This window comes from Serinus canaria, chromosome 7 (genome assembly GCF_022539315.1).
Source record: "Serinus canaria isolate serCan28SL12 chromosome 7, serCan2020, whole genome shotgun sequence".
NCBI lineage: Eukaryota > Metazoa > Chordata > Aves > Passeriformes > Fringillidae > Serinus > Serinus canaria.
The window spans coordinates 9610712-9633761 of NC_066321.1; the positions used below are offsets into that span (position 1 = coordinate 9610712).

Here is a 23050-nt window from a genome sequence, read left to right on the forward strand (position 1 = left end):
GGTAACCTGCTCTTTGTAAACAATATTTCTGAATCCATTTCATCAAGACTTGTGACATGTTTTTAAATTAAAAACCCATCTGAAATCATCTAAACATGCTCATTTTCTGCATAAGTGAAAACATTCCATCTTTACCTTTAAAATACTAATTCCTAGCTTTGATATATGAATAAAACAATCAGACAAAACACAAAGATGGCTGACTTGACTGGTAAATATTTTGAAAAGAGAACAGATTTCATACAGATAAATTACTGTAGCCAATTCCCAGAGCCTCCTATGCTCACAAAGACTCTCTGCACCAAGAATTCAAAGTCCTGTTGGAAATTATGCTGGCATTGCATAATGCAATGAGTGAGCACAGTGGCTCAGAAATTTGACACTAATTTCTTGAGGAAAAAAGTCAATAAAATATTCTTCATGCCTTTGTGGAATTCTCATGGCATGACTAAAATTCTTTAAGGAAGGTGTATTAAGATTTTAAATGTCTGTGCTCCCAGGGCCTCTCACAGGGAAGTGAATGTCACATAAAACCAGGTTTGGTTTGATGAAGTTGTGCTAAACAGAAACCAGCAGAGGTAATAAAAGCTGTGTGGTCAGTACAGGACAAGGAGAAAGGCTCTGGAAAGCCTTCACACAATTGCTGAGGAGAAGGGTGGAAACTTTCCCCCTGGGCAGGTGAAGGACAAACCAGTTGTAGTTCCAGACTAGCTCCTAATCTCGTTTATCACTGGGGACATAGCCCTTGCACCTATTCCCAGCTTGTTCCCATCTGTGCTGGAGGAATTAATTTGAATAAATAATGAGAAGCAGCAGCCTCATTACCCAGGTGACAAAGCAGTGGCCCACATCCTCAGGCAGTTGTTCATATTTCTCCAGCTCCTTTAGAAAAATGCTGAAAAAAGAAGACACCAATGTAATTAGTTCCAGTCAAATACCCAGGAGATGCAGGATAAGCAATGAGTCAATCAGAGCTAAGGATCAATACTTGTATCTTGATTATGGGACTACCCAAGTGTCCAGCCAGCAGGAAGAGTGTCCCTTGCCAGGGTGTGCTTTGTTTTGTGAGTACAGTCATGCCTAACTCCAGCAGAAAGGAAAAGAAGCAATCCCTAGCAGGGAGCCAGTGTGCTCAGGACTGTTCTATCTGAACACAGATCTTCAAAGAGTTCTTGTGTAGTGGTTCACACAAAGAGCAACAAGGGAAGCCCAAAGCTGCCAGGTGTCCAACACCCAGCTCACACTGGGCAAAGGACAACAACTTAAACAAGCTCAGCATCTCATAGGTAAGTAATCAACTTTCAAAATACAGATTTTTTTTTTTTAATCAACTCTCTCTGAACAGCTTGTACCTCAAGTGACACCTGTTTGCATATAGAGCCCTGCACAAGGCCTGGGTGGAAAGAAGAATATGAAACAGTTTCTTCAGCTAGAACATGTTGTGTGTTCTCCTAAAACATATTTTCTGGACCATTCACCAGCTTTGCTGCCCTTCCCTGGACATGGGTGCTGAATCAGGCTGGAGGATGCCTCAACTTCACCCGCCAAAGGAGGAGGCTGTGCAGGACACTGGTGGAGGGGACAGGGGAAATTTATTTTAGCATTGCTAGGAAGAAGTTTTAGAGGAAAATAGATTACATAGAAACAGCAGGCTGCAGGAGGAGGGCTCAGAGAAAAGAGAAATGACAGCAGTGGGAAGGTGTGGGACATGACTGAGGGCTGGAGGGATGGCAGCTGGGAACAGTGCAAACTGAAAGAGGAGGGCAATCAGATGGCATCAGTCAGGGTCAGCAGAACAAAAATATAGCACCACAGGAAAAGGGCAGGCAGGAAGGCAATCAGGCTTCTATCCTGACATGCTTTGAAGCTGCTTGCACAAAAGCCTGCATATGGCAAGGTCTGCTGGGCTGTATTTATGTGATTGCATATTTATCTGACTGAAGCACTTGAAGTGTCCCAGAACTTGAACAGAGAAGGATTCTCGGATTTGCTTTGAATTCCAAATCTGTCTTCTAACCTGAAGACAGATTTGGAATTCAGACTGAACTTGTTGGACCCAGCACCCCTAAATGTTAAGTTTATAAGTGTTGTTTCATTCACATTACACCATGGAAACAATGCCCTCTAAGCTGCTCTAGTACACAGTCTTATCATAACAAGATGGAGTACTGCTAGGTACAGATTAAATACAGAAAGTCTCCAAGAAGTGGCAGAAAGCTACTTATTAACCCAGCTTATGCCAACAATTCCACTTTCTCCCCTTTGTGTTTTCCAAGATCATATTTTTGACAGGCAAGTGTCCAGACTAGATCTTGTGTTATGAGATGGAAATCATGTCTCAGACTGCAAAGCATTGGTATAATATGACTTTAACATTGTTAACCAGCTGAAGGTGAAGTTTTGAACTAAGTTCCAATTCATTTTTGTAAAAGAAACAAAACAGAAATCAAGAACTATTTTGCAAAATCAATTACTTTACACTCAGGAGTGCACTGTGCTGTAGGGGCTCTCTGCAGACACCACAGAGATGCACAAGTGCCTAAACATTAACAGAGCTGCTAAGAAAACCTACTTGTTATGGAAGTCATATATCTCCTGAATATTGCCAAAGATGATGTGTTCTTTATTAAGGATCCCAGCTGGTATTTCCTCCACTCCACTCGTCATTTCCCAAAGGTAAGTCTGGAAAACACCAGAAACTCTTAATTTTGTGAATAAAGGCAGTGGAAAAGAATAGATCTCCCTGTTTTATTGCCAAAGACACAGGCTGAATAAGAACTATGTATTTTGAGATTAAACAAACAAGCTAAAAAAAACCCCTATTTCCAGTGTTACAGAAAGCTCTCTAGAGAAATTCAAAGTGCTGATGCTTTGAAGTTGTCTGAGGAAAAAGCACAAATGTGCCAACAACACCTGTCTTTGCTGTCTACCTGATGGTGTCCAAAAACTGCAGGCAGAAACAGCTGAAAGATAAGCCAGATTTGCCACTTCAGTAGCATTAGATACATAAAAATCTCTGTCAGGCTGCAGGAATGTGAAAGCTGACATATTTCACTGAATTACACTCTAGTTTTTGCCTTGAATATCACCATCCACTTTAAGAACACTCTGCTGTACAGCAAGGCAAGGTATTTGACTGTGCAAATCCAGAAGTTTCTCTAGCATGAGATGATTCAAAGGAGCAGATTTGAATATTTAAGGAAAGGCTCCATGAATCAAGGTGCACAGCCTGCAGAGGACAACACATGCTTCCAGGAAACACTGGAGAGCTCCTGGGCCATAACTTACCTCTAAACATTCATGTAAATCCCTGACATAAGCTTTTTCTGTCTGCAGCAGCTCAGCCATAATGAATCTGGAATAAAAGGAGTATTTTAGGTGGTTTGGACATTATAAGCATTTCTACAATGAACAGAAAACAAAACATCCTCCTGTTGTCTTAAAGAATAAGGGTATTTCCACCCTAGACATTCAGCTGCCTTACTTTGCACCTTTCAGGTCCATGACCAAAATATCACTTCATACTCCAGTCCCTTGTAGAGGTATATTCCAAATATCTTTTCTGCACAACATCCTATTAAGTAGTATTCCTGCAACCTTGAGTCCATGGGATTTAGCACCTACATGCCCATCCTTAACTATCAGCTGATTCTCAGAAATTCTTTTCCCCCAGGATTAAGGAACTGTGATTCACCATCATTTGCACCTTTGCTGACAGTCAGTGGGAAGTCACCCTAAAACTTTACCTTCAGAGGCAACACAGATGGATTTGGGAGATACCACGACTTTGAACAGACTTCAACAGCTTGGTATCTGACCAGAGAAAATCCAGATGCTGTGAAATGCAATAATGGCATCTCTAGAGCCTGAGGCTGGGCCCCTCAAAGTTGAAATTCCTGAAATTTGCCACAGGCAGACCAAGCGTAATATTTCCTAAAGTATAAGTGGTTTCTTATCAGTCATGACCTGTGACAATTTCAGAGGGCTGAGAAATACTTTCCCAATATTCTTACACAAAAAAATTAGACAATACTGTGAAAATATTCTGTTCATGGATCTAAGTGCAACAAGCACTTCTCAACTATTTCCTCTAGTATGAACTATTTCTAGTTCCCTCAGTTCTATACTTGCTGAAATTTGAACTTACACTTCAAGTGAACTCTTGGGTCACTGATGTTTAGATAATATTTAGACACCCAAAGATGCTCTGTATTTTTTCCTGCTCATGTTAATTTTTACATACAAGCAGAAAGAAATTAGCAAGTCCACAACATCAGAGTTAATCGAAGTGCTTGACTCACTGCTTTTCCTTTCTAACTTCTGATGAAAACCAAAAGAAATTCAACCTTTATGTTCTGAAATTTTCCAACCTACAAGAAACAACTTCTGCCCTACACCTGCAGACTTATCTCAATAGCTCTGCAGGTGGAATGAGTTACAGGACTGTCAGTCAGTTCTGGTGATGCAAATATCACAGAATTATTCTTCAGCAGATAATGTGCCATGCAGACAGAGTGTTTGAGAACATACTCTTTCTTTCTGGCTGACTTCCTTTTTTCTTCATTGACTTCATGATTTGCATCTCTCAGCTTTACCTCTCGGTCTGAAAGACTTGCTGGAATGATATCTAGTTCTAGGTCTTTGTTATCCTAGGGAAAAAAAAAAGTACAGAGTTTCACTTCATTGTAATCCTACAGTTGTGCAAAGGGCAGCATGTTCATGAGATCAAAGAGGTGAGAAGGGACAAAATAAGATAATATCAAAAAGAAGGAAATTTAGAGAGAAATAGAAGTACTTTGAGAAGAGATAAAAAGCTGAGAGAGAAATCTTAAAAACCCAGAAATTATATTCATTGTAATCTTCACTGTTTCTCCTAACTAGGAACCAGTGCTGACAAAAAGGTCTAAATTACCTTACACTTTCATATCTAAATTAGTTGTCCAGTATGGGACTTCATAAAAAACAGTCTGATAAAGTAGAGCACCATGCAGAGACAACTTTCAGTGGCCATTTACCATGGGATACCTTTCCAGGCTGTGGTTAGAACTCTGTGTAAATCAGAGACCCTACAAGGAACAGTGCACTTAAAGTATCATGAAAGTGTGAAGGAATTTATTCCTTTTTCCTGATACTTAATTCCAAAGAGTCATTGACTGAAAGGTTTTCAAGTGTTTCTCCTTCTGGCACACTCCCTTAATACTTTGGCCAGGGAATTGCAGGAAATCCCAATTTTTGCTTCTTATGATCTACTTCACCTGAAAGAATTCAGAGATGAGGTTGGGGTTCAATTGTTTATATTAGTTAAAGGATGAGAGAATAAAAACTTGAGAGTCAAAGTTTGCATTGGATGCAAAATAATGGTGTGGGAACAGGATTTATGGTTTATGCCAAAATTAACACAGACTCAATTCAATTAGGGTGTTTTCTCCCCCTTTCCTCCTGAAAGTTGAATGGTCTCCTGAAAAATGGTGCAAACATTTGTTTAGAAAATCTTTCTGATCTTCATCTGCCTCTCCTCACATCACTGACCAACCACAGCAAAACCCTTGAACCCTTTTTCTCCAGAAGCAGTTCTGGCCATGGCCAGGTGGGCTGGCAGAGTTTTTAGTGTTTCTAATGGGCACAAAAAAACCAACAGCATTCATTCTGCAGGCTTCCCTTCCTCTGTGACTCTGGTATAACCCCCCAACAGGACAGGGTCTCACTGTACCTCTGGGTTGATTCCAAGGGCTTTTTCCAGGGAGTAACGGTATTTCCCCATCCTGAGAGAGAAGTCCCGGTAGCGCTTGTCTACGGTGGTGACCCACTTCCTAATTTCTGTGGCGTGTATGTGTCCTTTTTCTACAAAGCTGTCAGCCAGCTGGATGAGGAGCTTCACTTTCTCCTTTGTTTGCTGCCCAAAATATGGTCCTTGGTTATGTTTTATTATTATTTCCTTTGTTTTTAACTCACAAAGCAGTCAAAAGAAGTTCACAATTTTTATACATCATTTAAGAGTGTCTGCATTTCATCTTATACAGAATCAGACACTTCAAACTTTCAGTAAAACATGAAAGGAATGACATTTTTGTAAGGACACTTATGAAGCTGAAGAAGATAGAAAGTCAACTTTTTGAAACCCTGCAGACACAAACACATAAAACATGTTGGAAGTTACACATGCCTCCTTCCCATAAGCAAGAGCTTATTTTTGGTGAGCCCTGGAGTAGAAGACAGGATTTTAAAATCACAGCTCATGCAGTACAACAAGTTACTCTTAATCTGTATCTGGTGGATCTACAGACCTGTGGAGGAAGGTCACTAATACACCATATATCAGCCCAGGAAGTGATTTAGAGTCATTACTTGTCTGTTTCAAAAACAAAGAGAATTTAAATCCAAATTCATGGCCTACTATAAAATCCTCCATTAGTATTTCAGATCCAGTTAGAACATTACCAGCTAAAAGAGGCCTGAACTCCAAAGCAGACACTGAGCCCCCAAACCTTCCAGAGGTCTTTTCTATTCCACTTAGGCTCTAACTGCCCCTTAGTCAAAACTGGCACAAAGGAACTGGTTATAAACTCTAGCTCTGATTCCAAACCTATCCCAGGAAATGAGGCACTGGCAAGCCTGTGGTCCAAGATAGAGAGGATGTTCCCCCATGCCTGAAGCAAGACACACTGTCAGGCACTTGGCATTAGCAGTGATCTGACCACAAATGGACAAACACATGTCAGACCAGAAAACATCCAGCAGATTTCAGAAACAAAACTAAATTCAAGAAATTCCACCACTACAATAGATTAACAGCTGAATTAGACATCACCCTAACAAATTAAATGAGTACCTAAGCAAGGCTAGGTATGAAGATGTAAAAATCTAACTTCCTGTCATATTTAAAGGATGATTAATTCCCAAAAGCTGCTGCTGATTTTGCATTTCAAGCAGTTGGTTTGGCCAGAAAGTTATTGGGATCAGGAAAGCTTTCAGCTACAGCTTAATTTGAGAGTAACATCAGTCTGGGAATGACATGCATTTACCAGATTGCACATGGCAGTGAAAATATTCTACATTAGCAGTAGGAGCAGTAGGACAGCCCAAGGGAGCAAGACTTAGATGTGTCAGTGTAAGAAACAGCCAGTAATGGCTGATAACAGACAAGGTCTAAAATTCAATTCTAGGCTAAATCAAGAGTCAAAATGGTTTGGAAACTTCATTATGAATTTGGATTATTCTGATAAAAATTAAGTTATGAACCAGAATGTAATTTCAGGTTGACTAATTATGGGTGGTTAGAATTCAGAAGCAGTTAAAAGAATTTCATATGTGTCCTGTCTGAAGAAATTACCTTCCATTCACTGCTAGCTATCTCACATTTTCAGAAACATGCAAGTTAAGCTAAAAGAAAAGGACAAGAACACCACAAAGCCTGTGAATCAAACCCATACAAGCATAGACAGCCTAAGAGGGAATTTAAGGATTACAGAAGATCAATTTCAGGACACAGTGAAATGCAGCTACATAATACCAAAGCCATGGTCTTCCTGCAGTCCAACTCGGCAATTTACATCCTTATCAGAGACTCTTAATACCCCTGTGGATTCACTGTCTATGAATTACCTATGGTTTGAATTAATTTGTCTGAAGCAGATTCAATCACCATTCCTGTGTGAACCCTTCTAGATTTCCCAGAACTGCTCCATATAAATTATAATATTCTTGGTAATGCAGTTTTGTATTCAAAAATGTTCACCCCAGAGTTTAAAGAGTCATCTATTTAAAGTACTTTGTTGGGATCAGCAGATTATTTCTAATGAGATAAATGATCATCTGTGATCAACCCAGCTGGAATTAGTGAGACAAATGGTGGTTTTTAAGACAGGAGAAAGAGACCAGGAGTCCATGGTGACCTTGGATGTGTGCAGATCAGTTAGTCACTCTATGCCATTCTGGAATGATTGCTTGAGGATGGAATGTCTTATTAAATTGCTGTGAACTCTGTATGCAAATGGACTTTCTCTTCTTTCTGATCAGAACAGAAATTTTCTATAACCAGTACTAACCAAAGTGGAGAAAACCTCCTTTTCATTACTATGTCTTGCTAAAACTTCTCAAAAATCATTTATCTTCAGGGCTAGGGTTTTTAGAGGGAAACTATAAAAGCAAGGGAATATTATTACAGAGATTTGAGGCATTGACACAAGACCATAGAGACTAAAGCAGATAGCATAATTAGATTAAAGTCACTGTTTACTTTGGCAGGTACTCTGAATTCCCCATATTCCTTCAGGAGTTCCTGAGTTTCTTCTGCTGATTCCCCTGTGGAGTTGTGAGTAGAGAGGTAATATTCTCCTGTTTCTTGGATCCAGTCTAAGGCCTGTGAAAGTCAAAACACCAAAGGAAAAATAAAACAAACAGTTTTTGTACTTCAAGAATTAATCCTCAGACAAAAAAAAAAAAAAACCCTGCCAAAGAAAGAATATCAAATACATTGGGACTTTATACCCTGTATACTAAAACACTTTCTAGGAACACATGAAAAAAATGAAATAATGAAAGCAGGTGGGAAAGGATACAAAACGGTACTCTGTGTTTCCTAGGCAAAAAGGAGTGTAGGGAATTCCACCTACATATAGATAGATCTGCAGGGAAAGCAGTTTTCTCATTCAGAAATAGCTCAATAAAACAAATTTGCTCTTATAATTATTTTCAAACAAATGAAGAAATACAGAAATTAATCTGAGATGACAAAAACAGTGAATCTCATTGTCGGGTTTTGGAATTGTCTTAAGTTGTTTTAAAATCTGTATTTGCTATGTTTTCAGAAGTTACAGTGCTTAAACACAACTTGAGATTGCAACAGGAGCCCCACACAGAGGCATTGTATGGGTACAGGAGATTTTACACAGTGCCAGGAGAGAAGGACAAGGTGGGGTTTTCACATTACCTGCTTGGCACTGCGCTCAAAGACAACATACTGCTGGCACTGATCTAATCTTCTCTTCTTCAGGGTCCAGAAGTGAAGGACCCGATTCTCCCTCTGCAGCAGCTCGCTCAGAATGGCTGCAGGGCAAAGGAAAACATCTCCATGAGTAGGGATTCCTTGAGTGCATACAGAAACAAGTTATGAAATGATGAATTTCATCACTTTGCCTGGACCTTGCTCCCAAAAGCAGAGAGCCCAAAATTGCACTTCCTAAAAACAGGCATTGATTCAAAGTGGCTGCTAAAATAAACCCCAAAGCCAAACCCCCAAACCACATACACAAGAAACCACCACAAAGCGAGCGCAGTTGCAGAGTGATCTGGTAAAGGAAATGATGCTAGAACAGACTTTGCCTTCTGAACACATTCACAGACTTCAGGAGGACCCCCCTGCAGAGGGGGAGGCAAAGCAGACCCTCAGTGCTGTCTCTGCACCAACCTTTGACCTGCTGCTCGGGCCCTCTGGTGTGGCTGGCCACGCCGGGCATGCTGACGTTGTTCCTGTGGATGTACTTGAGGAAAACCTCGGCGTTCCTCCGTGCCAGGGTACAGGCCTAGGAAAAACAGCCCCCACCAAAGAGAGTCAGCAAAGATGAGCAAAGAAAGCAAAAAGTTCTCTTTCTGGGAAGATGAGAACTTCAGCTAAGAGTCAATAAACTCAGCTAATAAACTAACAGTCTTACAGACCTATGAGTGATATTTAATACAGTGGCTCATTTTATATACGAAGGCAGATTAATGGCAGTAATTAAACAACTGCTTGTTAAGAACTGGTACCTCACACATTTTCTGTCTGACCAAATCTAATCCATCTCTCAAGAAAAGTAGTCATTGTTTCAAAAACTGTCCAAATATAGAGGCATAATTTCTTAAGCCTTGACTGCAAGTGTAGTTTCATGTTGTGTATCAGTTTTAGTGGCAGGTCGGAGGCTGACTGACAGTTCACTTGTCAGCCTGGGAGATCCCTGTTTCTTCCAAAGCAGCACCTGGAAGGCAGGAAGAAATTTTTGTCTCCATCTTGGTGCTGCCTTGCAGAGACAAAATTGTTTCAGTTATTATTAGTTCTTCAGTTGTTGGCTTGGAGGACAAAATCTGAAATGCTGGATGGCTTTTACAAGCCAACACCAAAATGATATGTAATACCTGTCATTTATAGTGCAATTTTAAGAACTGAACTTTGAACCAGCACAACAACTAACATCCCCCAAGTGCAAACACCCCATAATTGGTCTCGATGACATCTCTCTGAGATATGTATTGATAATAAAGCTCATTACCCCTGCTACAACAAAGTAAAACTGGACTGGGGTTTATTCAGCCAGCCAGTAGCTGAACTGGAATTATTCATCAGAGCATCCTCTCAATCTTACCAACACTGCTCTAAATTGTCTATTTAATGGAAAGTTTTCCTAATTTATTAGAGGACTAAAATTATACCTTGAGAAAAGCCTCCTTCTGTTCCAGATGTTTGCTGATGAGAGGGATGACATGGTCTATCTCAGCTGCTGGCCCGAGTTTATCTCGGCCTCCACACCAGTCTTCATCCCGTCTGTATTCCTGCTCCAGACTCTCTAACACGCTGCACACCTGAAACATGCCCACAGCACAACTCAGTTATCCACAATCATTGCCAGGAGGAGAAATTCAGTAAAAGTCTGTGACCAATGGCACTTCATTTTTGTACTATGGGGCACAGCAGGGGGGTAACTGGGTATAAAACAGGCCCTAGACAGAGTGATCAAGGTGTTTTTCTTACCCCAGGGATCTTTACTGTTTGGGATACAATTTATTTGGTTCAAGGCTGATAAATCATTCTTCTCTTCTAATGAATAACGGGAGGAAGCACAAAAGGTTGAGTCAAGGCAGGAGTCAGTCCAACCCCAGCTGATCTTTCAGGAAACAATCCCTATTCTAGAATGTGTTTAAATCCTACTGAAGTCAAGGGACTTAACACATACTTAAGGAAAAGCACATGCTTAAATACCTTCCTGAAACAAAGTCTGAAGCTGGAATTAATTCTCTTCAGCTATATTTTAGTTGCTCCCTATACAGCTTTTTTAAAGGCTGATGGAAGCCAATAGACTTTAAATCAAGGTCACAATCTAGGTGGATGCAGGTGCTCCACTGCACAGGGCTCACACACATATGTTCTATCTTGTTAGAATAGTGGAAGAGTGGAATTGAGGAAAATAAACCAACAGAGCCTGGAAATTAGGCAGTTGCCCCAGGCTGAGTCTTTTATGTTGCATATCCTGAGAATATTCTCTTTGCAGACACAGCAAAAGTTTTCCAGGACATTTGGAACTTTCTTCTTCTTTCCCAAAGGACTCTTCCAACAGACTCTGCTGCTGAGATGACCCAGTCAGTTACTGCTGGGATCCAGGTAGCAATGTCCATCCTTTTCTTGCTCACTCTTGCAGCTTTAATATGAACACAGATATAATTCAGGAGAACCCACATTGTTAAGAGCACAGTCTGGAGGAAACTCCACAATTACTCCCCCATCATCCTCACCATCACAGGCCATTTTCATGTAAATCTGATCAAAAGCACATTGAAGTCCACTTTAAAACTGGGGAGTTAAGGTGAGCTGATAACTGATCCTGCTGCCAGGCTTATGCACTATGCATTATGCAAGGACCTCATGCACTTGGCAATCTAAAATTATCTTCTTGCTTGGATGCAAACCAGCATTCACCCTCAAGCATTTAGTGGAGAGCAAGTGCTTCATGTGTCATGTAGGCACAGAAAAGCATTTCCATTTCACTTCTTGGAAACCTTGACATTCTATTGAACTTGGGTGATTTAAAAAATGAAAATAAATGGACTGCCTGGAATTCACATATTTCCAGGAAGAACTGTCCCTGCACATGCAAGGATTGTCTTTCTGTTAAGGTGATGAGAGAAGTGAGTATAACATGGGCTGTCAATGAAGTCAGAGAAAAACTGGGCTATTTGAAATCCAGGGCTTCACCACTAACATCAAGAACATAATATACTTGGGGAAGACAGGCATGAAAAAGTTTGGCTGCATGTGACACTCTCTCTGTTCTTTTAGCTCCTTTTCCTGGCTACTCAGAGAATTCAGGACCCAGTAAATGATTCACTCCACTGTCAGGCAGTCACGGAGCAGACCCTTAAGGACTGTGGATCAGCTGTGCAGCCCAAGAGAAGATGACAGGCTTGCAGCATGAGTTCATGAGCATTCAAAGACTGAATGATCTTTGCCCTGCACGTTTGCTGAATAGACACAACCAATGAATGAACTGGTGGGCACTGCAGTGGGCTTGTCTGAGACTTGGAAACTGGAAGAGAGACTGAACTGATAAATTACTGCCAATGCATATTTTGGCCAGTACATTTAACTGTCTAAAGCTCTAATGAATCCCCTAACAGTTTTCATTTCTCACACTCCTCCATCAGCAGTAATTCATTTTGATCTTGAATGCATCAGGGACTGTAAATCTGTTTGAAACTCTTCACAGTGAAATACATTAGTTATAAGGAATGCATTCCTCTTAAACAGTCTTAAAAATACATTCAACAAATGACACCAAAAAGCAGCCCAAGGATCATCTCTAGCCTCCAAGTTAAGGAAAAGTACACTCTTTCCCTAATGACATATCTAGTTGTGTTAAAAATCTTCCCATGTCTGGTTCTCTAATTGAGGATCAGCTGTGTGGCAACAACAATAGAAAATGTCCTGGCAATCACTGCTGCCTTTTGTGTAAAACCACGGGTTCCTGCAGTGTCCCTGCTAACAGCAACTGCCTGGCTGCAGTAAAAGACATCAGGCAAGGCTGCTTGAGTAGCCACACTGTGACACTAATTCCCACTGACTACAGTATAAAGGGCACCTGCTTGTGCAAGGGATGAATAATCCCACCGTGCCAGCAGCCAACTGGAATGCGTTTTGCAATTCATGAACACCTGGAATGAAGTAGAGTTGGGATAGCATATAATGGGCTCCTGCTGTAATTATGTGTGTTGCAGGTGGATTTAAGAGAAATCCCTTCAAATCTTGGCATCTTTTTTGGCACAGTGATATTTAAGTACTAGTGAAAACATTGGCTCACAAAGTAATAATTAATTAATTGCAAGCAGTTATCAAGGAAAAACAGATTTATATTCCTCAAAACTAGGTATCATGAGAACTTTAAACAAAAGTGGTGGGATTTCAAAACTATTCCTGTTTGAAAGGGGAAAATTGAAGAAAACCCAACAAAAACAGCCCCTTCAAGAATTACATTTCCACACTGAAAACTGAGATGAAAGTTATTACAAGCTGCTTGCTGCTCCTTTTTGTCTTTTTTTGAGGGGTTAGTGGGTTACATTTTTTTGTGTTGCAATACTTGTCAAAGAAAGAATTTTTACTGTTCAGACTTGGTTTACTGTGGCTCAGAAATGGCCCTGTCCAGCTCACCTGCTCAGAGGTTTTATAAAAGGCCACGGAGGCATTGACGAGTTTGAGCCTGTCCTCCATCTTCAGCATCAGCTGCTGCCAGTGCAGGGCCACCTTCTCAGCACATTCTCTGATGGCATCAGCATCATAATGGCCAGCCTGCAGCAACACTTCAGCCTTCTGCTGGACCTGCAGGGCACTCTGGTGTGTCTTCTGTAAGGAAGTGGCATGAAAGAGGGACTGTGTATGAGGGGAGGAAAGAGAGGTTGTACAGATGTGCCAGATGTATGGTAGGTAGAAAGGTGAAACGAGGCGTGAGCATGGGGATGTGAGAGAGTGAAATATTTTCAGAGTTATCTTCAGTTAACAGTCACTTTCTGCAAAGCATTTTAGTTTCAGTTATTCACAGACACTTGCAACATGTTAATAAAGCTTGGAACATGGAAGCACTGCTAAGATGGGTTGGCTCCACTGGTCAGCTACTCCCCCTTGGGCAGTAACACAGGGTGGGGCTCCCAGGGGTCCATTCTGACTGCCTGGTGCAGGCAGCTCTCACTGAGCTCTCACCCAGCCTCAGTGCTGACTGCATCCTACACAATCTGCAGCCCAAAAGCCAACTCTAAACAGCTGGCAAACTGTGGGCCTCATCACCCCAATTCAGCTCTTGCCAGGCAGTTTACCTGGCATCAGCAGCTTTACTTGGGCAGTTGTTCAAAACATCAATCCCAGAAAATGTCTTACTAAAGGCCATGAACTTTATCACAAGTAGCAGCCCCTACAAGATGCATTTCTGAAAGTCAGTTTGCTCATACTGGAGATTAGACTTCTGCTCCTACCTTTAAGGTCAGAGCTGGGGAGAGTCAAACCATTCTCTCCACCATTCCCAGTTTGCTCAGTAGCCACTTTACAGGCAGGACTGAGTCATCTGCCCCATTCCTCAGCCTACACCAGCTCCTCTCAGTTACCAAGTCTTCCTTTGTGGGCTGCTAAAACAGCCCCCATCCCTTCCCAGCCTCCTGAGTAACTGTTCACACATGGTTAAGTCAGGTATTTGATTTTAATCTCCTGAACAGAAGCCCTAAAATCTCTCAGACTCCTCTGTGCTATGTCCCATTTGTAACTGCTGCTGACAAATTCTCATGTGATATTTTTATGATCTAAGCCATGAACCTGGAAAAAAGCTTGAAATCATCTGGCAATACACTGATGAATAATGTAATGTAGAGAAAGCTATTAGGAGGAAAAAAGGATTAATACTTGGCAGAAACTTAGGAAGATGTTCAAGAACAACTGGTTAAATTTAATATCCAGCTGCTTTACTGATGTTAGAATTGTAATACTTGTTTGAAATAGACTTTGAAGGATTTCAACTGAAAATCAATTCTACATCTAGAATGCTTTTAGAGAACTTCCTGCCTTGTGTGCTTTGCTGATCTCTTCCCCATATTGAGCATGAAATACTTTAAATATTTAATCTACTGTTTTTTCTTTTTGAAAACTTATTTTCCACTTAGTATGGTGTAACCCTCTTCTCCCTCTCCAATTTGCATTCACCACCAAATGCAAGCACTTCCCCAATGTCAGAAGCTGTGATAACTCAGCCAGTGGGTGTCTTGTTCCCCACTGCTGTCTGGTGGTGGCTGCCAAGATGTGGTCAGCACAGCTTGGTACCAGCCAGCTCATACAGAATTGATAAAAAACTTCTTCCTTTTCCTTTAGGAGCTGCAACAGCTGCTCCTTCATTACTCTGAGCATAGCTGGATCAAAATAAGTCAGTAGCTGAGATTTAAACTCTAGAATTATTACCATCACTGTAATGTATATTGACTAATTTCTAGTTTACCAGGAGACATCCCTTCCTCTTCCCCCCACCTCCCATCCCCAGTCAAGCATCTCTTCAAATCTCCATAGTTGCAGAGTTCAAAGTTTGGTTTAGTTTTCAAGTATAAGGGTATTTTTCAGCTGTTGTTTTCTCTGTAAAAACCTAACAATCAATATAATTTGGGAAGCACACACACCTTTTAAGCTGGAACAGGAAAAATAATGCTAGAAAGCAACCTCTTTCTAGCAAGTGATGTGAGCACACCCTGTGAGAGTTTGCTCACAATAACAGAGATATATGAAGCACTGAGCTTAATTAGGAATATTTTACTGCCCTGCTCAGGGCAGATCTTAGTCCTTCACTACCTTCTCATTCAAAGGAAAGCTGCTCAGAGCAGGGACTCTTCCTCCTGGCCCCATGAGTGAGGCAAAAGGGCTGGCTCACAGTCAGTTTCCAAGGGCCAGGTCAGAGATGTGTTGTTACTCCACAGCAAGAAGGGGAAAAAGCAGTTTAGGAGTCAATTCCTAAAAATTGCCCCTCTTACTTCTTTGTCAAAATTGTTTGAGGCTGAGAGTTGGAATGAGTTTCTTTTCTGGGGTTCATGAAAGGAAAGCTGAATGAAAGATTATTTAGTGTGAGACATTATCCAGTAAAAAAACATTCACAAATGAATGGAATGACCTCCAGACTGTGGATGTGGAAAGAAACTGACTTGACAAACTTTTCCCATTTCAGATCACTTTATGAATTTTAATCTTCTTAATTTTTTTTATCAAGGAAATGATCAGGGGATGCCTGAGTGTCATTTTCATGAATGGCAAAGCTGATATCTGGCAGCAGAAGAATTAGCTGCAGGTGATAAATAATTTGTTTCACTATTAGCTGCTGGCTACATTACGAGATTAATGATAAGTTGATTCTCTAAAGCCTCTACTCCTCCCCTTCCTTCAAGAAAGCAATGATTGATGCCCATGAGATAACCTTTTGTGTGCTGTTCACCTGGGAGTGAGAAACAAAGAGAAGGTGTTGGTGTTACCTCTATTGCCAGCTGAAACTGCTCGTGCTCCCGCTGGAGCTGCTCAGCCTCCGAGAGGGAGCTGGCGTTGACCAGGCTGGCGTTGAGCATCGACTCCCCGTTCCTGATCCAGCCAAGCACCTGCAAACAAAGGATGTGCTCATTGAAAGGGGCCTGCAGCGCCAGGGTTTATGCAGTCACCTGTCAGAAAATGCTTCAGCCTGCCTGTACAAGTGTGAGCAGAAAGAAAGCTTTTCTGTGAACAGAAAGAAATCCTGGCATAAGGTCTTAATGGCACACAGTTTTGAGAGGCAAAGATCTTATTGATAAAAGTTGTTGCTTGAAGAATTCAACTTCCTTTACAAGGATATTTGGATAGCAAAGAACACTCATTTTCAAGGTTTGATCACAAATATGAATGTGCCCCTATGCAAACACCCCAGGGCAAAACCATATAGCATAATGAGGGAGATTTGAATTTAAACATATTTTCAAATTTCTGACAGGAATCATAGATGTTGCAACACCTTTCTGTTTCACTTGCCTGTGTGCCTTTCACACAAAAGTCTGAGCTTAGGGGGGAGGAGGGAGAAGACACAGTTGGATTCATTTGGCATGGACTTAAGATGCAGTAAGAGTTTCCACCTGCACACAGCTAGGAAAAAATGTCAAATCTTGCATTTTGTGTTTAATCAAGAGGCTTTACTGCAGACATGTTAAATTATTTGTAGACATGCAATCCATGCTGTAATGACTGCAGAATCACATCCTAAATGTACATAATTAATCCATCAAGCTTGTACTCACTCATTTAAGCAGCAACATTTTCTGCTATTTTAGGACACGTGTTTAGGAAATTAGCACCCAGAACACACATGCAAGTTCTTTCCTGTGCTGTCTCAAAGCCTTTTTCCTACCTGTGAAGGTGTCATATTAGTCCAGTAAATCCAGAAAGTTGCTAAGCCCAATTCACAGATCCACAGGGAAGCCTGACTGCTCAATCACTGCCCTAAATTTGGCTCATGATTTCCAAAATTGACTTTGCTGAAATGGTCTACATAGCAATTTCCCTTTTGTACTATCATTTTCTACAGGTGATCCATTAATTGCCTGGGGGAAACAGGGATTTTTTATTGCTTTGTTTTTCATCCCTACATCAAGCATCACCCTAGTTAGTCCCATTCAGTTCCCTGTAGGGTAAAACATGAGTTTTCCCTAGGAGAAAAAAGGGAGATATCTATACATGTAGCTGACCCTAATTTGTAGAAAATTACATTCTGCTCAGTACAACAGTGTGGCAGATTTAATTTCATTTGTTTCTCTTTCATCAGCAGGTGTAATTGTTTCTGTGGTAAATGCATCACACATTTAAAGAAAAAGCAGTTGAGTTATCAGGTGGAAATTGTATTGTCTGGCATTTTCTATAACCCATCAGACTTGAACCCTGCATTATTATCAGCTACATGGTACCAAACTCTGAAGTTAACCAAAGGATCACTGGGAAAGGCCTGAATTGAGGACATCATGAGGCAAGAAATGCTTTCATGTTTTACATACTGCAATGCACCCAGCATTGGACTATTTGGAATGTAGAAAATATTTAGTGTGTATGCTAAAAATGCAGCATTTTTTTCCTCTGTGGAACATCTTTCATTTCAGCTGAGTTTTTCAAAAACTGCCACAGACAGTTTGACACAGATTTCACCCGTATATCTGAGCCTCTAAATAGAGAAAATATATATAAACTCAGCCTTACAACAAAGGAATTTGATTAGGAAGAGGGACCACACAACCAGTCTGCCAGGTTTCCTCTTGTGTTAACAACACATATTCATCCCTCTCTTCAAGAGTCTTGCAGGCTCAAATTATCCAGGGGAAAGCAGTTCAGGTGGACTGGTGGACTCCATGTGCCAACAATGCTGCCAGCACCACTCCTGACCAAGGCTGCTGCCACCCCTGAGCAGCTCTCATTCCCCCAGAGCTTGGGGCTGGACACCCATTCTGGTTCCTACATCCCCTTTTCCAGGCCCAAGGAGCACCCAAGCACCAGCAAATTTTGCTTGGAAGCATTTACACAGTCCCCCCTATCCACTTTGATAAGTCTGGCACTCCAGTGTTGGAGCCCCATCTGGGATTTGCATCAGCTATTTTCACAGTAATGTTTCTCTCTTATTTGTGTTGTTTACATACAGTAAGGAAAAAAAAAATCAGTTCCACAACCAAAACTTCTTAAGTCAAAATTCAAAACCCTGCAGAGACATTCCTTGTGTCCCTGGTTTAGAACTGGCTGGAAGGGGGCATTTATACATTTGTGTCTGGTTTACAAGACCTGCTCACAAAGTGGCTTCCACTCATTTAGTGCTTAATACCTTTTCATTAAAATATATAGAAAAGTTCCTAATACAGGAACATAGCACTTCTATGATTATTTCCTGTATTAATAGTTTCACCATTATTTTGCAACTTGCAGACAGGCCAACCCTAAAAATACAGCTTTAAAAAGATATTTTCTACAAATTACAGATTTTATCAGCTTTGTAGAAGCAATGCCTAAATAATTCTGGAGTGAAATAAATCTTCAAAGACTTTCTTATACATCCTAACAATTTTTTATAACAGAGAAGCAGAAACAATTTTATGGGATCTTATATAAAAGCCACTTGTCCCTGGAGAACAGTTTTACTTCAAGGCTTGGGTTGTTTAACAGGGCAACCACCACAACTCTGAAACAACTCCCACCTTTGACTCCAATTTGCTTTAGAGAGGCTATGCTCCTGTACAGGGATTCTCTGTAATTAAATAATAGTACCAAATTCTTCTAAAACCCCTAATTTCTTCTCTGGAACTCTGCCATCTTCACTGAGCAAGGAGTCAGACTCTACAGGAAAAATAAAGATTGAGGCTCCCCTTGTGCAGCCATCCTTAAGAAGTGAGAGCTCTGTGCCATGCAGTGCTTTTGTCTACTGCTCAGTTTAGTCAGAATGTTTCTAAAACTCTTTCTTCATGTTTCTAAAAAAGACTTTGGGCCTTGCTATGGATACCTGTCCAGTCAGATAAGAAAAGATTTTGAGGTTTAGAGGAGAAAACAATCTAAGTGAATCTTTTACACCTCCAGACCCTTTGTAGCTTCCTTCAGAAACTTTTACTAACACAGACCCAACAATCAAGGACAGCTTCTGGTAATTTTAACCATGTTTAAAACTTCATCTGTTTTCCAGGAGCTATTTGACATTAGATTAGGAAAAAAAAAAAAATATTCACTGTCTCTCAAATGACTACTTCCCATCATCTTTTGGGCATATATATATTTTGAAGCAAATCTAATGCCAAACAGCAAAAATAGATGGATAATAAGCACATCAAAAGGATTAAATATACTTCAAAACAACCTGGAAAGCAAGTGTAGTGGGACACCTTGAGGATATCTTGGAGCAAATTAGGTCAAGTTCAAAATTTATTTTTAAAAAAAGCCCAAACCATACAAAGATAAATTAAGGGGATAGGGGAGCCAAACAGCTGCAGGCACAGCATTAGAGTTTGTTTTTTTAAACTGATCTCCACAAATCTATTCAGATATTACTTTTATGTAAGCAGTCCAAGCTCTATCATTCTGTCAGAAATGAGTAGGATCCAAATGAGGGAAAATCAGGCTTGGGCAGAATTTTTATTATTAACAAAGACCTTGTGAATTACTGATCTTTACTAGTTCCACTCTAAAGCAGTTCACAAAACATCTCATTTGGAATTGTTCCACTTTAATGGCCCCAAACTTCAATTCATTGTCTTGGCATTCAAACCCTTGGTGCATATGATATAAAGCAGAAATCTCTGGTAAATGAAACTTAAATAGATAGAGACAGTTTAAAGACTTTTTATTTCCATGAGCCATTATATCAAAATGCAAACACATGTACATGTAGCAGCTTTGACCAATTTTACTCTGTCAGCAGAACTTAACACAGCTAAGGAGGTGTCTTGCAACAACCACATCTCAACTCATTCACAAGAGAAAGCAATTTGGTAATGAGATCATCCATCATCTCAGATGCACTAAACTGAAAGTGAAGGAAACCTGGTCCAGACTGGAGAGGAACTACAAGCCAAAATCAATACATTTCCCAATTTCACTAAATGGTTGGGAATATGACTCATCTACAGGAAACCAAATAGATAAGACACAGAAATATTTTAACTTGCCTCTTTCTAAGGGAGGTTGTAGCTCTGGTAATTTATAGGTTAACAAGCAAAGGGGCTCTTAGTATTCAGCTGAACAAATAAAATGTTTTTTTACTACTGGTTTGCTGGGAGGTCACACAATAACAAAGGCTCTGATGGTCCCACCTCTGTTAAGGAAATAATAATTGAAGGCAGCTGTTCTCTCACAGTATTAGCTCAGGCCTATAACCACACTTCCTTTGGGTAGATTTCAGTTGTAAAATAGTTAAGGACCAGCAGATATTTGATAATAAGGCAAATTACATCAGGTAACTGCAGAAAGTGCTGCACTGCCACTGAATGGCTGCAGGAGCAGCCACAGGGCTGACTGCACTTCTTCCCAGACAAGTGGGCAACCTGCACCTTTAGCCTTTCTGCTCCACATGTCACACCTCTCTGCTTTCTGTCATAAGTTAAAATGGCCCTGCTTTACCACATATCTACCACATACACCTCCAGGCTTAGCTAAGCTAAGAAACTTCAGGAACCTATTAAAAAAACCAAAGTATATACTTCATAATCATGTTAAGATGGTTGTTATAAATATCACAAAGTGTTTCTGGGTTTTGCTTGGTTTGTTTTCTTTTTTTTTTTTTCAGAGTAAAGCCAAGCAGTCTACAGAACTCCAGAATTTCATGAGGAGCTGGTCTTCAATAATCACAAATGCAAAATGACCATATTTTAAAAATAAAAATTAGGAGAGTTCTATGCTACTTTTAGGTAGAGTTGAAAAATATTCACATCAAAGTGGACTTTGAAAGAAAATGTATACACTGCTGTTAGTGCTGCCAGTTTACTGAGAGTAAAGGATTTTTTTTTTGCTGGCAATGATAAAGCAATTTAGATAAAACATCACTCAGTTATTCTGTCTTCAAAAGTGAATATTTATGGTCATATGTACTGAGCATTCAGAGGGTGTGTGTATGTGTTTACTTAAACAAATGAGCAGATATCTCTCATGAACACCTTGTAGTATTTGGACACTTGTCCCAACACCACCCCCCAGCCCACCTATTTGTACAGTAAAATGGAAAACTGAATATTCCAGATGTCTGGAAAAACATTCCTGGTTTTCCTGATGAAATCAAGAACATTCAATAAAAAGACAGACATACACTAGAGTGTGAAGCCTCCTATGGGCTAGGAAGCAGGAAGTGTAATGTTATCCTGTGCAGCAAAGGAAAACAAAGAAACACAAGGCATACAAATGAAATATTAGGGAAAACCAAGGGAGGCAGAACATGACTGCCTATGCTAGGTTGAAATCTGAAAGAAAACAGTGTAACAATACTAAGAGGTCTGAACAAGTCCTGGGATCTAGAGGCCACTGACAGAATTTTTTAAATCACTGGAAGATGTTAAAGATTCCTGCAAGACAACAGATGTATAGCAAGAAATGAAAAGGTGAAACTACCATAATGTCATACTTAGGCCTCACAGCTCAATTTTCTTTGCTTTGGGCCTGTTTTCCACCTCAGCTTAAATCTGGGTCACAAATCAAATACATATATTCCCAGAGCACTTGGAGTCTGAGGCCGCTTCTCCAGTTGAGAAGCTACGTGGTCAGTTCTGCACAGAATTCCCATTACTACTCATGAAGCCAAAACCAGGCACACTTGGGAGAGCAGAACCCCTTCTTATTGGCAAAGGGCCATTCTGTACCCTGCCAGCAAATCAACTACTCCTGAGGAAAGGGGGATTTAGACTGCCCACCTAAAGGTTAGTCCCTTAGCAGACTCTGGCTTAGCAGTGGGAATGTCTGTGATGGCTGAAAACCCTCTCAAGCCCCTTTGTTATTGTGTGGTTAAAAACTCTCACCTGCTTGACCTCAGCCTGGAGGTGCCTGAGCTGTAGGCACTGCTCTAACCTCTTGTGAGTTTGGTCAGCATTCAGCTCCAGCTCGTGCTGTTTCTCGTGAAGGAATTCCAGCAGTTCTTGAACCTGGGTTGCAAGATCAATGTCTTTTTCACAGATCAGCTCAATGCCTGTAACATGCAGAGAGAGAGAGAGAGATTGTTGCACTTACTCGAAATTTCAATTTTGCATAACTGGAAGCTTTAAAATTTTCTGCCATTTAACACACTGCTTTGCAACTGAGTAATTCTTTCTCACTTAACTTTCTCACGTGTAATATTTGGCTTTCACAGCTTCCTAATCTTCATCACTACATTTTTCTACAAAGTGGTGTTTCTCTGGTAGTCATTGCTCATCTGACTCATCAGCATCTGGCCAGTTGGACTGACTTAAGCACAGTCTTACTCAAAAACTTGCATGAACATCAAATTTTAAAAAAGACAGAAAAATCCTCAGTTTTTTAGGGTAATTAAAAAACTTATGCTTTAGAAATGCATGTTAAAAAAAAAGAAAAAAAACTAGAAGAAAAAAGAGAGAAGGAAGAAAATAGAAAAGTCTAATAGATCTACAGCAGTGCAGGGAGCTCCACAGAGAAAACCTTTTTCTGTCTGGATGTTTGTAGAGGAACATCAACAATGATTTAGTTTAAATCAGACTTTAGTTCATTCAGAATTATTCCACAGACTGACTTTTGTCCACTCCTCACACAGCAGACAGAAAGGGTGTCTTAGTACCACATCCCCCTCTCTTGCATCCTACATGAACTTGCTAACCC

At 40.5% G+C, this 23050-nt stretch overlaps 1 protein-coding gene across 2 annotated transcripts in view; it reads right to left on the reverse strand.

The window, feature by feature from the left end:
- Positions 1–23050, reverse strand: part of KALRN (kalirin RhoGEF kinase) — a 464195-nt gene that overhangs the window by 137327 nt on the left and 303818 nt on the right. For both annotated transcript variants that reach the window (XM_050976704.1, XM_050976705.1), the window contains exons 15-26: positions 22240–22406; positions 16228–16347; positions 13391–13582; positions 10405–10554; positions 9407–9521; positions 8930–9045; positions 8237–8359; positions 5711–5893; positions 4531–4649; positions 3289–3355; positions 2573–2682; positions 826–895 (exon numbers count right to left, since the gene is read on the reverse strand). In XM_050976704.1, coding sequence (XP_050832661.1) covers positions 826–895; positions 2573–2682; positions 3289–3355; positions 4531–4649; positions 5711–5893; positions 8237–8359; positions 8930–9045; positions 9407–9521; positions 10405–10554; positions 13391–13582; positions 16228–16347; positions 22240–22406 — 1532 coding nt within the window. The remainder of the gene's footprint in view (positions 1–825; positions 896–2572; positions 2683–3288; positions 3356–4530; positions 4650–5710; positions 5894–8236; positions 8360–8929; positions 9046–9406; positions 9522–10404; positions 10555–13390; positions 13583–16227; positions 16348–22239; positions 22407–23050) is intronic.